Raw genomic sequence first — 15393 nt, 5'->3', positions numbered from 1 at the left:
TTATGTGTTATTTATAAATAATAAAAAAATAAGATTAATTAGCAATTCTCATAATTTAATATTATGAGAATTGCTGATTAAAAATAAATAAATAAATAAATATATATATATATATATATATATATATATATATATATATATATATATATATAGATAGATATATATATATATATATATATATAAAATTTATTTTATTTTTTTAACTGATATGTGTGTATCTTTAATATAGAGAACAGACAACAACCCTATCGGTAAACTACTAAGTAGTAAACAAGTGTACATATTCTCCCGCCACACAAAGTTAAAATTAGAGCTGTGTGATGAAAGGAAAACATGGGACTGGCTGCGACCGGCACATGTGCCTATAAATTCAGAGTTTGACAGACCGGTTCCACTATACTCAAGTGGAAAACGCACTCGCTGGATTAACCCTCGGATGGAAATAATTATTTTGCTTTTTGTCAGTACAATTTGGACTAACAATTTCATATTACCACAAGGTTGGTGAGACACTGTATTTTATTATATTTCACACAATGTTGTATGCTAATTTATATGTTTCTGGCAACCCATAGATGAGGGATATTGAGTATTTATCTATAACCACCAATGAACATATTATGTGTATTGATCCTAAATGTTTCTCTGTAGTGTTGTGCTGCTGGAATGCTGCTTTGGGACATTGAGCCACAATTTTTTATGGACAAAGGTGTTGAAACATTTAAAACAAAAGACAAAAAAGTTATCCTTTTGGAAGAAACTTGATCGTGAATCAGCAGTTCGCTGAGGTAAATTGAAGTCTAAATGTTTATTTAGAATTCTTGAATCTGAATCAAAATTAATTTGAGATGATGAATCTTAACCACTTTTGGTCTGCTTCTTATTCTCTCTCAGGTAGGGAGACACAAGAAGCTCTATAAAAGAAAGTAAAATTCTCTTGCTGCGGTTTCTACTGTTAGAAGCACAGAAAAATGGTTGGAATAAAACCTACCGACCTGCCACCAACTGCCACTGTCAAGTTTTTTGGAGCCGGTACGGCAGCATGTTTTGCTGACCTGGTCACTTTCCCCCTGGACACAGCAAAAGTGAGACTTCAGGTGAGGACTTATTATATATATATATATATATATATATATATATATATATATATATATATATATATATATATATATATATATATATTGTACATTAAGAGTTGTTTGAATTTGTGTTTGCATTTACTTTATATGCCTGAAACAATCAAATAACACCAAAAATTGGTTCCATCTGTCATGGCTTTCATCAGTACATCTTATTTCAGATCCAGGGAGAGTCTATAGCTGCCTCAGGATCAGCCGTGGTGAAATATCGTGGAGTATTTGGCACCATCACCACTATGGTGCGTACAGAGGGCGCAAGGAGTCTGTACAATGGCCTGGTGGCAGGACTGCAACGACAGATGAGCTTTGCGTCTGTTCGTATCGGTCTTTATGACTCAATGAAGCAATTCTACACCAAAGGATCTGAGAGTGAGTATCAGACTGTTTGTTTAAATAGAAACAGAAAAACAGAAATGATTATAGACAGACTAACACTCTGCTCTTCTCTTCTCAGAAGCGAGCATTGTGACACGCTTGCTGGCTGGCTGCACCACCGGTGCCATGGCTGTCGCTTTTGCACAGCCCACAGATGTTGTAAAAGTGCGTTTCCAGGCTCAAGTGCGCCAGTCTGATGGATTAAAAAGATACAATGGCACAATGGATGCATATCGGACTATCGCCCGTGATGAGGGTGTTCGGGGGCTATGGAAGGGTGAGCAATAGTTCACCCAAAAAAAAATTTCTATCATTTACTCACCCTGATTTTGTTCCAAACCTGTTTTTTGAAGAATGCTTTTGTTGTTTTGTCCACACAATTAGTTTATGGGGTCCAAACCAGTGTTGCTTATACAGCTAAAACTGAAACTAATGTTGTAATGTTGTAAATCTGTAAGTGAAATCAAACTGAAACAAAATAAAATGTAAATATTAGAGGAAAAGTACTAAAATTGCAATATACAAGCATTCAAAACTTAAAGTCTCTCACTTCCCCTAAAATGAATCACAGGTTTTTATGACATCACTGCGCACTTCAGCTTCTCATCCAATCAAATGCTCTCTAGAATCTAAAGCATCCCACCCCCTACATTATAAATAGAAGCTGAAATCGGTCACTTGTTCACACATTTACTGTTTTCTACATGGTGATTATTTTAATCAACTATTTAAAAATTACTATTTTAAAAAGGGGGAGGAGCTATTCGATATTTCCCGCCCTGTCTTCCTGTTTCAACACACTGAATAATTCTGCGCATTCCAAGGCACTTCAGTGGGCCTTTAAAGCTAAATAAATTTTAAAAAGTAATAAAAATGACAAAAGTATGTGACAAAATTACTAAAATCAAACTGAAAACTGATCATTCAAAAAATAAAAGCTAATTCAAAATATTAATAAACACTAAAATAGCACTGTACAAAACAGACCGACTTTCATTGTATGGATAAAAATACACTGAGGCAAAATATCATCTTTATGGTTCCGCAGAAGAAATAACAGGTTTGAAATGGCATGAGGGTGAGTAAATTGTGAAAAAATGTGTAATTTTAATGCACTTTCCCTTTAAGTTCAGCTTTACCATGCCATTCTAAGTATAAGTGTTCTAGTGGAGATAAACCTGCACGTGTTTCTCTATTTTAGGCTGCATGCCAAACATCACAAGGAACGCGATCGTGAACTGCGCAGAGCTGGTCACTTACGACATCATCAAGGAACTCATATTACAATACGACCTCATGACAGGTATGCTTCTATATGAATATGCTTTCATTCTGGTTATTTTTATGCACTTGTATGTGTCTAACACATGTGCCCTGTTTAGATAACCTACCCTGCCACTTTACTGCTGCATTTGGTGCTGGCTTCTGCACCACGATTGTGGCGTCTCCAGTAGACGTGGTAAAGACCCGCTTCATGAACTCATCTGCAGGCCAGTACAACAGTGCACTTAACTGTGCCCTCACTATGCTGACCAAAGAGGGACCAACAGCTTTCTATAAGGGGTAAGAGAAGTCATGCTGTAAATCATTATTTACTTAGAACAATGCACATATTCTTATTTTCAGTACCATGAATGTGCCATCTTCATCTTCCCCGACAGCTTCGTGCCCTCCTTCCTGCGCCTGGGATCCTGGAACATTGTGATGTTCGTCTCCTACGAGCAAATCAAGAGATTCATGACTAAAATGCAGTACTCATGGGAGTCACCTTTCTGAATGGACATTGTCAGTATCTTCTGATTTTGATTAAACAGAGAGCGCAAATATAAGTCAAGGGATTCCCAGTTAAGTCTTATCACTGAAAAAGCTGCAACTTTTTAAGGCCAAAGGTCAAGCTCATCACAAATGAAAGATGAGTCACCAAAAAATCCTGAGATGCATGGCTGATAAAGCAAAATGTGCATATTTTGTCTTAGTTTCAGTGTCATGGTACACTGAGAGAGGTGGTATTAGCATTAGAGTTCACTGTTTATGTATATGCTTTTAAATTGTCATGAAAATGGGTCCATAGCTCTAATGAATGAATGTGTATTTATACTATAAACTGTACATTATTGAAAAAATAAAGTTTTTTTTATGATATACCTATTTCCTTTGATTAAAAGTCATTTTGAGTGCAAATCAGGAGCATACAATTCATTTAGATCACATGCATTTGACTCTTCTGAACCCAAGAGTCATTTAATCAGGTTCAATCAATGATCAAATCAACAAAAAGTCTGTCACAAATGGCTTACATGTGACAAAGGATCAGAAACTGCTTTTCTGCTGACCTATAAAAGACAAACAAACAAAATCTTCATTAGAACAGAGCTGTGAAGTTCACTTAAAGGAAAGAGGATGTGAATGTGCCCAATTAACAACCAGAAGAAAAATGCAAATCTGTAAAATGTGGGTGACAAAAAGGAAGACAAGGATGTGTGACAGAAGAGATGCCTGATGCTCTCTGAAGACCGCTGTGTATATGTGACCCTTGAAATGACCTGAGATCATGCCTGACAGTCACACAATAATAAGCAACAGTGTGCAGTTCATGAAGCACGTGCCACGTTAACCCATGTCTCAGGTGAACACAATTATTTTGTTTTGCCTTGACGCTGTACTTTCTCCAAGATAGTTCCACAATAACATACCTCGGAGAAACTTAAACAGCAGCTTTCTCTTCGATAATAGTGAAAGGAAGTTCAGTTAAAGTATAAGTTGAGATGCTTTTGGTTTTTGTATTCGAGGAAAAACTGAAATGAATTGAATTAATTATTTACATGAAACTGACAAATAATAAAAACAAACTTGTCCAGCTTTTACAACAACATCTTTTGTATCAAATACCAAAAAAGCAGATGTGCCTTGAAAAAAGAAAAAGTAGAACTGAAAGTCCTCTTATGAATAACATATGTGCAACTACATCACATAATGATTCAGAATGACTCAGCGTTTCAGTTAAATGGGGAGTCTGGGGCTAGTTGTCACATTTTCACTCAAAGTAATAATTCTCAGGATAGATTTGTTTTTGCAAGTCAAGTACAAATGCACATACTAGGTAAGTTGTAAACAGTAAACAATTCACAAACACAAAACAATTCTTGAAACACCAACATCTATTAAACTCGACAAGTTTGAGCAAGAAAAAATAGACAACTATTATGTAAAAATATTTTGACTCGACACCTCAGTTACTGAGATAACACCCTTATGTGAATTTGTGTGCCCTTGTGTTGAAAAACGACGACCGTGCGTCGTGTTTTTCTACGTGTGTGAACGTTTAACAGCATTTACCTGGTATTTAAAAAACATTGAGGTATTTCGTATGCTGACAAACTTCCTAAAATAAAATATATGTTTGCCTAGGTTTCGAAAACAATGAAAGATATTCTTTAGAAACCGTTTGTTATCAGTACAGTCAGCGGAGGCGTTAACTTATGCGCCGAGTGACGCGTCACGTGTCACGTGAGTCCTCGAGGCAGTTTAAAAGGGTCGCCGCATCGCATCGCTCAGAATAGAGCAGAGCACCTGCGTTTTTTAACTGTTTGCTTTCCGAGGAAGTTATTTTTCCCCAGTAAACTTACTTTTCTTCATAGAAACTTTATACATTTTTGTTCAAGGTGAGTACTGTGACTTTACATACTACGAATAGACTTTCTCCGCTACTTGCGAAAGTAATTCATTTGTTTGTTTGAAGCGATGCTGAGCTGTGTGTGACACGGAAATGTTTTTGCCTTTCAGACTTTGGAGTATGTTTTTTATTTGTACGGGTTCTAAACGTTTCTCTATGGAAGAACACACCAACAAAATTCAAGTTGAAAGTAATTTCAACGAGAGAGATACTTTTAGAGAATCCTGAAGTTCTCGTCCCAACCGGTAAGTTTTCAAATAGTGTTTTTTCTTTTTGTTTTAAACCGTATTGTTAATATAGTTGATTTATTATCGTGTGAGCATTATGTAATCTCGTACTTTTGTGCGTATCCGCACTTCCTTTGTTTAAGTTCCTTTGTGTGGTAGAAAGTCAGCAAAGCCGCACGCAGATGCAAACAGGATGACGACGTCAGCACATAGATTAGCATGTCAGAAGGAACATGATGTTCCTGTTTTTGTCTGTTGATTGACCGAGAGAAATGTCTTAAGCACAGGCTTTGTCCCACACCAAATATGCATTATAATCCTCATAAACCATGCCATAAGCTTCAAAAAGCAAGTGAATAATCATTATGTATCTTCCTAATCCAGGTTACGGTGGAGTTCACCTATCTTGTGTTCACTTCATTGGTTTTCAACACTTTCCGCTTCACCTTTTACATTCCCGTGATTCCGACTTCAATTAAACATGGTTGGATTCAGAGCTGGTGATGTGCCTCCTACAGCCACTGTGAAGTTTATTGGTGCAGGAACTGCAGCCTGCATTGCAGACCTCTTCACATTTCCATTGGACACCGCAAAAGTTAGACTTCAGGTGAGTCTTTGTGTGAAATTTGAGAACTTGTTTAAATGACAACTTTGCTTGAGTGACAGCTGAGTCAGCGGTTGAGTTTGGAGACAACAGACGACTGTGTGACGACTCAACCCAGGTCAACGTGCAGCAACAAAAACAAACTAATCTTTCTTTTCAGGTGGGATGGTTTAAAGTCACACCTTTACTGACGACCGCTCTATTTCTTTTGACTCTCTTTACACTAGCAACGTAAGCAGGTCCAGGCCTTGATGATTGTCCTTGCTGCCCCAGGATCACTGTGGACCCTTTTAACCTGAAGATGCCTCTTCCCTCCCCTGTGATTCTGTAAAGTTTCTCCATCCACCTTTTGTTCTGTACAGATTCAAGGGGAGACCAAAGGTCCTGCGAACACAGGCCATGGTCCGGTGAAATATCGTGGAGTGTTTGGTACGATCAGCACCATGGTGCGTGTCGAGGGGCCGCGCAGTCTCTACAGCGGGTTGGTTGCGGGACTGCAGCGTCAGATGAGCTTTGCCTCTGTACGCATTGGCCTCTACGATTCAGTCAAGCAGTTCTACACCAAAGGCTCAGATCGTAAGTTCCCTCCATGTGCTCTATGCTTGTATGCAGAGATGATTGGAAAGTATCTATGCAAGACCTCTCATTAACCACATTCAATGCATTATCTTTTTATTAGATGTTGGGATTGGCAGTAGGTTGATGGCCGGCTGTACGACTGGAGCCATGGCAGTGGCTCTGGCCCAGCCCACAGATGTGGTGAAGGTACGGTTTCAGGCTCAGATCAGCGCCGGGGCCAGTAAACGTTACCATGGCACTATGGATGCGTATCGGACCATTGCAAAGGAAGAGGGGTTTCGTGGTTTGTGGAAAGGTGAGTTTGGGCATGCACGCATACAGACAAATAAAAAAATATTTATTTAAATTATTATTATTATTATTATTATTATTATTTATTATTATTATTATTATTATTATTATTATTAAAAACTGTATTAATGACTTTAAATGTGATAATGATGGTTATCGTTAATTTTATTTAACTTTTATATATTATTAATAATAATCATAATCATTATTGCTATTACATTTTATATAAAAATGGTAGAAATAGTAATAAAATTAAAATGTATAATAATAATGATGATATTATTAATATAATTTTTTACAATATTTTATTATTATATAAACATGTATATTATTATTTATTATTATTATTATTTTATTAATAATGTAAACGTTTACTATTATATTATATAAAACATTTACTTGTACATTATTAATAATAATAATAATAATAATAATAATAATAATAATAATAACAATAAAAATTACATTAAAATAACCTTATTTTCAATAATAATGTTATTATTAATAATATATTTTATTATTATTATTAATAATGTACAAGTAAATGTTTTATCTAATATAATAGTAAACGTTTACATTATTAATAACAAATAATAATAATAATAATATTAATAATAATAATAAAAATAATAAATGACATAACTTTATTTTCAATAATGTTATTAATAATAAAATATTTTATTATATTATTATTATTATTATTATTTTTACTTATTACAAATTTATTTTAAAATGTTATTACTGTATTAATATTTTAAAAAGATGGTGGTATTGTTGTTAAATATTAATTTATAATAGTTTGTTAATGTCAATTATTAATAATAATATAATTTTTTAAATAATACAGTAAACTTATTACAAAAATCAAATATTTTAATTTATAATGGGTTATTTTAATGTCATTTATTATCACTATCAATACAGTAATAACGTAGTAAAATTTAATGATAAATTTTATTATTAATAATACTATTATTATTGTTGTTGTTGTTAACTAATACAAATTATTATTATTATTATTATTATTATTATTATTATTATATAAAAATTATTTAAAAAAACCTATTATAAACTTGTTATTGTTGTCATTACCTCCTTCTCTCCTTTCTAATTTATACTACCCTTTCTATCCTTTTTAAAGGAACTGGCCCAAACATCACCCGCAATGCCATTGTAAACTGCACTGAGCTGGTGACCTATGACCTCATCAAAGATGCACTTCTAAAATCCTCACTGATGACTGGTAAGATGAGGCTGCAGAAAAAGTACTGCAAACTTAAAATGAGACCATGACCGAAATATTTATAACTGCTCTTCACAGATGATCTTCCATGCCACTTCACGTCTGCATTTGGAGCTGGTTTCTGCACTACAGTTATTGCTTCTCCTGTTGATGTTGTGAAGACAAGATACATGAACTCCGCCCCGGGCCAGTACAGCGGTGCCCTCAACTGTGCTGTAGCCATGCTAACTAAAGAGGGACCAAAGGCTTTTTACAAGGGGTTGGTTTTCTTTACCAACTATAGCTTTACTGTAATGATTTGAGGATGAATGTAGAATTGACATATGTCTGTTGTCTTTTAGATTCATGCCATCGTTCCTGAGGCTGGGCTCCTGGAATGTGGTTATGTTTGTCACTTATGAACAGCTGAAACGGGCCATGATGGCAGCTCGCCATAACTGGGTCACTCCTCTTTAAAGCAGATAGTTGCAGTTAGTTGAGCTTTGCTGATGTGGTTCTAACTTTCTCTTTACTTTAGATATTCTTTGTGAATTGTTTACATGTCTATTAAACTTGATCTTTGGCTTTTTTACATGGTTCTTTCTGTCTTTCAGAATCTGCCAATAAAATTAGACTCTTAACCCTTGTAAGCTATTTGAAATAACATTTTGCTGAGAAATTCTCTTGCTCCAGATGGCATGGAACTTTAAAAATAAATTGGAATGGTATCTTATGTTGGTGTGGAAAATGCTCTGAAAATGGGTGAAATTCATTCTCAAAATTAGAAACCTTGAAGAACAGGCATAGACAAGAATTGACAGCACTTTAAAACATCCACAATGCTAAATGATCACACACGGTTTACGGGGACTCTACATAGATGTAATGGTTTTTATACTGTACAAACTGTATACTCTATCCCTCTACACTACCCCCTACCCATCACAAGAAACTGCATTTTTTGGGAATTTCATTTTTTTTTTTTTTTTTTTTTTTTTAAACCATTTGGTTTATGAGGTAACCAGAAATGCCACCCATGCTATTATACACATTTGTGTCCTCATAATGACCTCCGTGAAGTTGGCACCCCATAAAGCGAAATAATCCCCAAAAATATGTCATTCGTTTGTGCTACGTTTGTGCTGATTTGTGCCGCAAAAACGAACGTTTGTGCTGGTTTGGTGTTTGAGATATTAAGCATTATTTTTTTGGTCGTGTGACGTCATTCTCCACCCCATGTCGTTCAAATCGCTTCAAACCGGTGCCATTCGTTTGTGCTCGATTTGTGCTGGTTTGTGCCGTTAAAACAAACACTGTAACTGTTCTCCTTCCACAGATATAACAAATATAATTCGGGAGCTGTGACGTCATTCTCCACCCCATGTCGTTCAAATCGCTTAAAACCGGTACCATTCGTTTGTGCTCGATTTGTGCTGGTTTGTGCCGTTAAAACAAACACTGTAACTGTTCTCCTTCCACAGATATAACAAATATAATTCGGGAGCTGTGACGTCATTCTCCACCCCATGTCGTTCAAATCGCTTAAAACCGGTACCATTCGCTTTGTGCTCGATTTGTGCAGGTTTGTGCCGTTAAAACAAACACTGTAACTGTTTTCCTTCCACAGATATAACAAATATAATTCGGGAGCTGTGACGTCATTCTCCACCCCATGTCGTTCAAATCGCTTAAAACCGGTGCCATTCGTTTGTGCTCGATTTGTGCTGGTTTGTGCCGTTAAAACAAACACTGTATCTGTTCTCCTTCCACAGATATAACACATTTAATTCGGGAGCTGTGACGTCATTCTCCACCCCACTTCGTCTAAATCGCACGAAACTGGTGTCGTTCGTTTGTGCTCGATTTGTGCCGGTTTGTGCCGTTAAAAGAATCCCTAAATGATGACTTTTTGACTTAAAAATAAAAAATAAAATAAAAACCAAATCATTTCCACCCCATGTCTTCTTAAATCTTTACAAAATGGTGCTGTTCGTTTGTGCTCAGTTTGTGCCGTTAAAAAAAAAAAAAAAGCAACAATGACATAATCTTAAATATAAAGTTGGCCTAACGAAAAAAGTTTTTTACATTCAGTTTGCTTAAAACCGGTGCCCCCCCCCCCCACATGCTCCAAATTCGCTAAAAAAAGGTTTGTGCCGGTAACAAGTTTTGTTTGTGCTGCTTTGGTTTTTAAAATATTAAAAAAAAAAAAATGTATAGGTCATTTTCAGGTCACTCAGCCCCCCACATGCTCCAAATTTGGCCAAAATTGTCTCATTTGTTTGTGATGGTTTGTGCCGGGCGAAATTTTCGTTTGTGCTGCTTCGGTTTTTAAAATGTAAGACATTGAATTATAGGCATTAACTCACTAGCCTGAATGAAGAATCAGAAAAGCTTAATAGCCTAAATAATCTATTTTAAGTCTTCAAGTAAAAGGTTAAATAAATGTTTACTTTTAGCCTAACTTTACACTTGTAAAATATTTAGCCAAAAACGAAAAAAAAGATTGAATAAAAAACATCGGACTCTTTTCTCTCATAATATGTAAAAACAAACAAAGAAACAAACAAAAACAAGAATAACAGTTTCATATTTCAAAGAAATATGGAATCATCATAGAAAATACTACTCCCGGTACACAAATCATCATACACAAATCAAACTCAGCATGTCTTGCATGTCCCATCACGCAGTTCATCTGATGTAGGCTACAGCTTTGCATATTAGTTACAATTTTTCTATTTGGTTGTTTCATATATTTCTTGCTACTGTAGCTGTCTCGTGCAGAGCACAACAACACACTTCTCTTGCCCACGGAGGCGCCGGCGCGATCCCTTCCATTGTTTTCTGATATTTTGGGTTTTTCCAATGAAACACAAATTATGTTATTTATAAAAAATAAAAAATCTTCTTGTAATAGTGAGTGAAACACGTTGCATCATGGAGGTTTTTTTCTTAGGCCTTTTAATAATAAAATAAATACAAATAAATAAAAATTTCCTCAATGTTGTTTTAGACCACATATAGCCAAAATGAGTATTTTAGGGGCCGCCCACACATTCGAAACAAATTTAAATAAAGCATAAACTAAATTAAGTTTTACCCTTAAAAATACAAAAACTCTTAGCCTAACTAATTTTTCATTTTCTTAAAAAAGTTATTTGTCTTTGTTTATTTTCAAGTAAAATAATTAAAAATAATGTCTTTATTTATTTTTTTCGATTTGGTTAAGTTAGACAATGAAATAAGTGTTTTTTTTTTTTTTTTTTTTTTCGACGTAGGCTAATTAATTGAACGAATTACACGGACAGATGCTGCACAACTTTCCGTTTCTGACACGCGCTTGTCACTGAAAAGGAGGAAAGCAAACGGAGACTTAATTTGAAATCACATTGCTCCTACTAAGTGATTTCAGTGTCATTCAATTCAATGCAATCAATGTCTAATATTTATAAACCGAGGCAGCAAATGAAACTTTTATCGGCACAAACAATTGCGATTGCGACTGTTTGGTGAATGAGCTATAAATGACATACAATTTGATTTGCAGCCTGATTATTATCGAAATATAGCGTAACAGTCAATCTAAACATCTAAACATAAAGTAGTCTAATCTAAACACCTTGGCCTAATTAACTGGTTCCAGTCAAGAAGGGAAAAACAAGGACTCAAAATCATATGAATTAATTTATAAACAACACTAATTTTATCCGTTAACTCGTTCTATTTAATGTAACAATTGCAATTCACTTTGTACAGTGTATTTATGTTTTTTTTTTTCTTCATTATTATTGTTTTATTTAAAGAAAATTGCCTTCGCCTATAGGCTACTTTACATGGACAGTGATTAAAGTCTGTGTTTGTTTGAAAGGTGTATTGTTAGATGATGAAATAATCTGAGCATAAGCAGTTCCACAAGAGGCCTGTTAGTTGCAGCGTTTTATCGTTGTCCGCGGAAGATGCGAATCGATGTGTTCAAATGTTATACACGCGTTCCTCTGAGTTTCTTGATTGCACAATAATTAATAAAAGAATTCCCTTCTCTGACGTGCCAAACAAATTTTAAATTAACCTGTAAATTACCCTGCACACATGATTTTTTTTTTAGTCTCAGTGCATACATCTTTTCCGTATGCAGACCTTCCTATGCATTGTTAAACGTTTTTGAAGGGCGCAGAAAGACGTTAAACATGTATTTGAAAATTTACCATGCAATTGTATAGTATTTTATTATTATTATTTATTCAAATATCTGTCCCAGTACTATAGCACAGCATAGAACACGCCTGGTTCCAGAAGTAGTCAGGTAACATGTAGGCCTAAGTGGTTGTGACAATATCTGGCACAAATTTAGTCCATTTAAGAAGGGGTCTTCGTACTTTTCAACGGCACAAACCGGGACAAACGAACAGCACCATTTTGGAACGATTTAAGATGACGGGGAGGAGATTTTTTTTTCTTTTTAATTTTTTTTTATTAGGCCTATAATAATATAAAAAAAAAAAAAATTAAAAAAAAGGGTAATCAATTACAGGGATTCTTTTAACGGCACAAACCGGCACAAATCGAGCACAAACGAACAATACCGTGTTGGAGCAATATGGATGGCATGGGGTGTGGAGAGTTAGGCTACATAACTGTTCATAAAACATTTTTTCGTTATATTTAAGAAGAGGTCTTAGATACAGTGTTTGTTTTAACGGCACAAACCAGCACAAATCGAGCACAAACGAATGGTACCGGTTTGAAGCGATTTGAACGACATGGAGTGGAGAATGACGTCACAGCTCCCAAATTATATTTGTTATATCTGTGGAAGGAAAACAGTTACAGTGTTTGTTTTAACGGCACAAACCAGCACAAATCGAGCACAAACGAACGACACCAGTTTCGTGCGATTTAGACAAAGTGGGGTGGAGAATGACGTCACAGCTCCCGAATTAAATTTGTTTTATCTGTGGAAGGAGAACAGTTACAGTGTTTTTTTAACGGCACAAACCAGCACAAATCGAGCACAAACGAACGACACCAGTTTCGTGCGATTTGAACGACATGGGGTGGAGAATGACGTCACAGCTCCCGAATTATATTTGTTATATCTGTGGAAGGAAAACAGATACAGTGTTTGTTTTAACGGCACAAACCAGCACAAATCGAGCACAAACGAACGACACCAGTTTCGTGCGATTTAGACAAAGTGGGGTGGAGAATGACGTCACAGCTCCCGAATTAAATTTGTTTTATCTGTGGAAGGAAAACAGATACAGTGTTTGTTTTAACGGCACAAACCAGCACAAATCGAGCACAAACGAACGACACCAGTTTCATGCGATTTAGACGAAGTGGGGTGGAGAATGACGTCACTGCTCCCGAATTATATTTGTTATATCTGTGGAAGGAAAACAGTTACAGTGTTTGTTTTAACGGCACAAACCAGCACAAATCGAGCACAAACGAATTGCACCGGTTTGAAGCGATTTGAACGACATGGGGTGGAGAATGACGTCACACGACCAAAAAAATAATGCTTAATATCTCAAACACCAAACCAGCACAAACGTTCGTTTTTGCGGCACAAATCAGCACAAACGTAGCACAAACGAATGACATATTTTTGGGGATTATTTCGCTTTATGGGGTGCCAACTTCACGGAGGTCTCATAATGTACAGTGGCATGAAAAAGTATGTGAACCCCTTGCAGAATCTGTGAAAATAAGAATTATTTTAATAGGAGATGATAAATGCATATTTTTTGTTCAGTACTGTCCTGAGTAGGATATTTTACATGAAAGATGTTTGCATTTAGTTCACAAGATGAAACAATAGCTGAATTTATTAAAATAACCCCATTCATAAGTATGTGAACCATTGATTCTCAATACTGTGTGTGGTTACCTGATGAACCACGACTTTTTTTTTTGTTTTGTGATGGTTGTTCATGAGTCTCTTGTTTGTCCTGAAGTTAAACTGAGCTCTGTTCTTCAGAAAAATCCTCCAGCTCCTGCAGATTCATTAGTTTTCAAGCATTTTTGCATATTTGAACCCTTTCCAGCAGTGACTGCAGGATTTTGAGATCTGTGTTTTCATACTGAGGACAACTGAGGGACTCAAACTCAACTATTAAAAAAGGTTCAAACATTCACTGATGCTCCAGAAGGAAACACGATGCATTAAGAGTTGGGGTGTGAAAACTTTTGAACAGGATGAAGATGTCACATTTTTTCTTATTTTGTTTAAATATTGTTTTTCATTTAGTACTGCCCTTCGGAACCAACAGAAGATATTTGCATGTTTCCCGGCAGAAAAATTACAAAGTACAATTTACCTTGATATTTGAATTCAAAAGTTTTCACTCCTCGGCTCTTAATGCATCGTGCTTCCTTCTGGAGCATCAGTGAATGTTTGAACCTTTTTTAATAGTTGTGTTTGAGTCCCTCAGTTGTCCTCAGTATGAAAACACAGAAATCACCACAAAAATAAAGTGGCGACACCACAACACATCCAAGATGGAGAACAGTGTGTGCTCACTCATACACAAGAGAAAGCTGAAAGGATAAGACAATACAATTTAGCACAAACATCAGTTCAAACCTTACTTTGGTAAAATAAAAATAAAAAAATGCTAAACTTGGACGAAAAGTGACTTTTATTGTTATAGTTGTGTTTTCATAATATGTAGATATGAATCCAACTGGAGGAAAAAAAACTTATGGAAAGATGTCATGACTTTCTGAAAAAAGATGTTTTTCAGTCAAGTAGTAAAAGTGGAGCTCTATAGCCATCTACTGGTGATAATATTTTACTTTTAAACCTCTATTTTCAAACAGATGGCATAAATCTTACACTAAACCATGGCAAATTGTCCATGTTATCACCATGAATGAAAATTAGAAATGTGGAGCTTTTTTAAAGTGTATTTTACATAGATTGTTGTTTTTATTTAAACCTATTTAAAAATATATATTTATTGATGTAAATTTAAAACATAAATGTCCCCAAAAACTGCATAAATATAGATTAAAAACATTAAAAGTGAGAAAAATTACTATATATATATATATATATATATATATATATATATATATATATATATATATATATATATATATATATATAATTTTTTTTTTTTTTTGGTTACAAAATCACATTTTATTGTCTGGGATCTCTGGAGTCCCCAACAGCCTGAGTGCACATTCCAAACGCACCGCTTACAAGGATTAAAAACACCAGTTTAAAACAAATTTTGCATTTAAGTGTTTAATTTTTAGAATCAACATTTCTATTA

The 15393-nt window shown here is 35.1% G+C and overlaps 2 protein-coding genes across 3 annotated transcripts; both read left to right on the top strand.

Moving 5' to 3' along the window:
* The first annotated feature begins 347 nt into the window (after positions 1–347).
* On the top strand, positions 348–3657 carry ucp3 (uncoupling protein 3). Of its 2 annotated transcripts, XM_067399143.1 has the most exons (8): positions 348–500; positions 652–788; positions 895–1097; positions 1301–1508; positions 1594–1791; positions 2716–2817; positions 2897–3077; positions 3176–3654. In XM_067399143.1, exons 3-8 carry the CDS (start codon positions 972–974, stop codon positions 3288–3290), a joined length of 930 nt encoding a protein of 309 aa, XP_067255244.1. In that variant the 5' UTR covers positions 348–500; positions 652–788; positions 895–971; the 3' UTR covers positions 3291–3654. The 2 variants fall into 2 exon arrangements, with proteins under 2 accessions (XP_067255244.1, XP_067255245.1); XM_067399144.1 differs by lacking the exon at positions 652–788 and having other exon boundaries at positions 390–500; positions 3176–3657.
* A 1364-nt stretch (positions 3658–5021) lies between these two features.
* Positions 5022–8751, top strand: ucp2 (uncoupling protein 2). The gene is made up of 8 exons (XM_067399142.1): positions 5022–5176; positions 5298–5432; positions 5799–6021; positions 6381–6594; positions 6698–6892; positions 8030–8131; positions 8210–8390; positions 8473–8751. Exons 3-8 carry the CDS (start codon positions 5896–5898, stop codon positions 8585–8587), a joined length of 933 nt encoding a protein of 310 aa, XP_067255243.1. The 5' UTR covers positions 5022–5176; positions 5298–5432; positions 5799–5895; the 3' UTR covers positions 8588–8751.
* The last annotated feature ends 6642 nt before the right edge of the window (positions 8752–15393 follow it).

The sequence above is a fragment of the Chanodichthys erythropterus genome, chromosome 10 (genome assembly GCF_024489055.1).
Source record: "Chanodichthys erythropterus isolate Z2021 chromosome 10, ASM2448905v1, whole genome shotgun sequence".
NCBI lineage: Eukaryota > Metazoa > Chordata > Actinopteri > Cypriniformes > Xenocyprididae > Chanodichthys > Chanodichthys erythropterus.
This window is presented reverse-complemented; position numbering and strand designations above follow the sequence as displayed.

Excerpts from the sequence above, each read along its gene's own strand:
- ucp3 (XM_067399144.1), top strand. The coding sequence starts at position 972 with ATGGTTGGAATAAAACCTACCGACCTGCCACCAACTGCCACTGTCAAG. Across the intron at positions 1,098-1,300 it reads CAGCAAAAGTGAGACTTCAG|ATCCAGGGAGAGTCTATAGC; the intron begins GTGAGGACTTAT and ends ATCTTATTTCAG. Across the intron at positions 3,078-3,175 it reads CCAACAGCTTTCTATAAGGG|CTTCGTGCCCTCCTTCCTGC; the intron begins GTAAGAGAAGTC and ends CTTCCCCGACAG.
- ucp2 (XM_067399142.1), top strand. The coding sequence starts at position 5,896 with ATGGTTGGATTCAGAGCTGGTGATGTGCCTCCTACAGCCACTGTGAAG. Across the intron at positions 6,022-6,380 it reads CCGCAAAAGTTAGACTTCAG|ATTCAAGGGGAGACCAAAGG; the intron begins GTGAGTCTTTGT and ends TGTTCTGTACAG. Across the intron at positions 8,132-8,209 it reads AAAATCCTCACTGATGACTG|ATGATCTTCCATGCCACTTC; the intron begins GTAAGATGAGGC and ends TGCTCTTCACAG.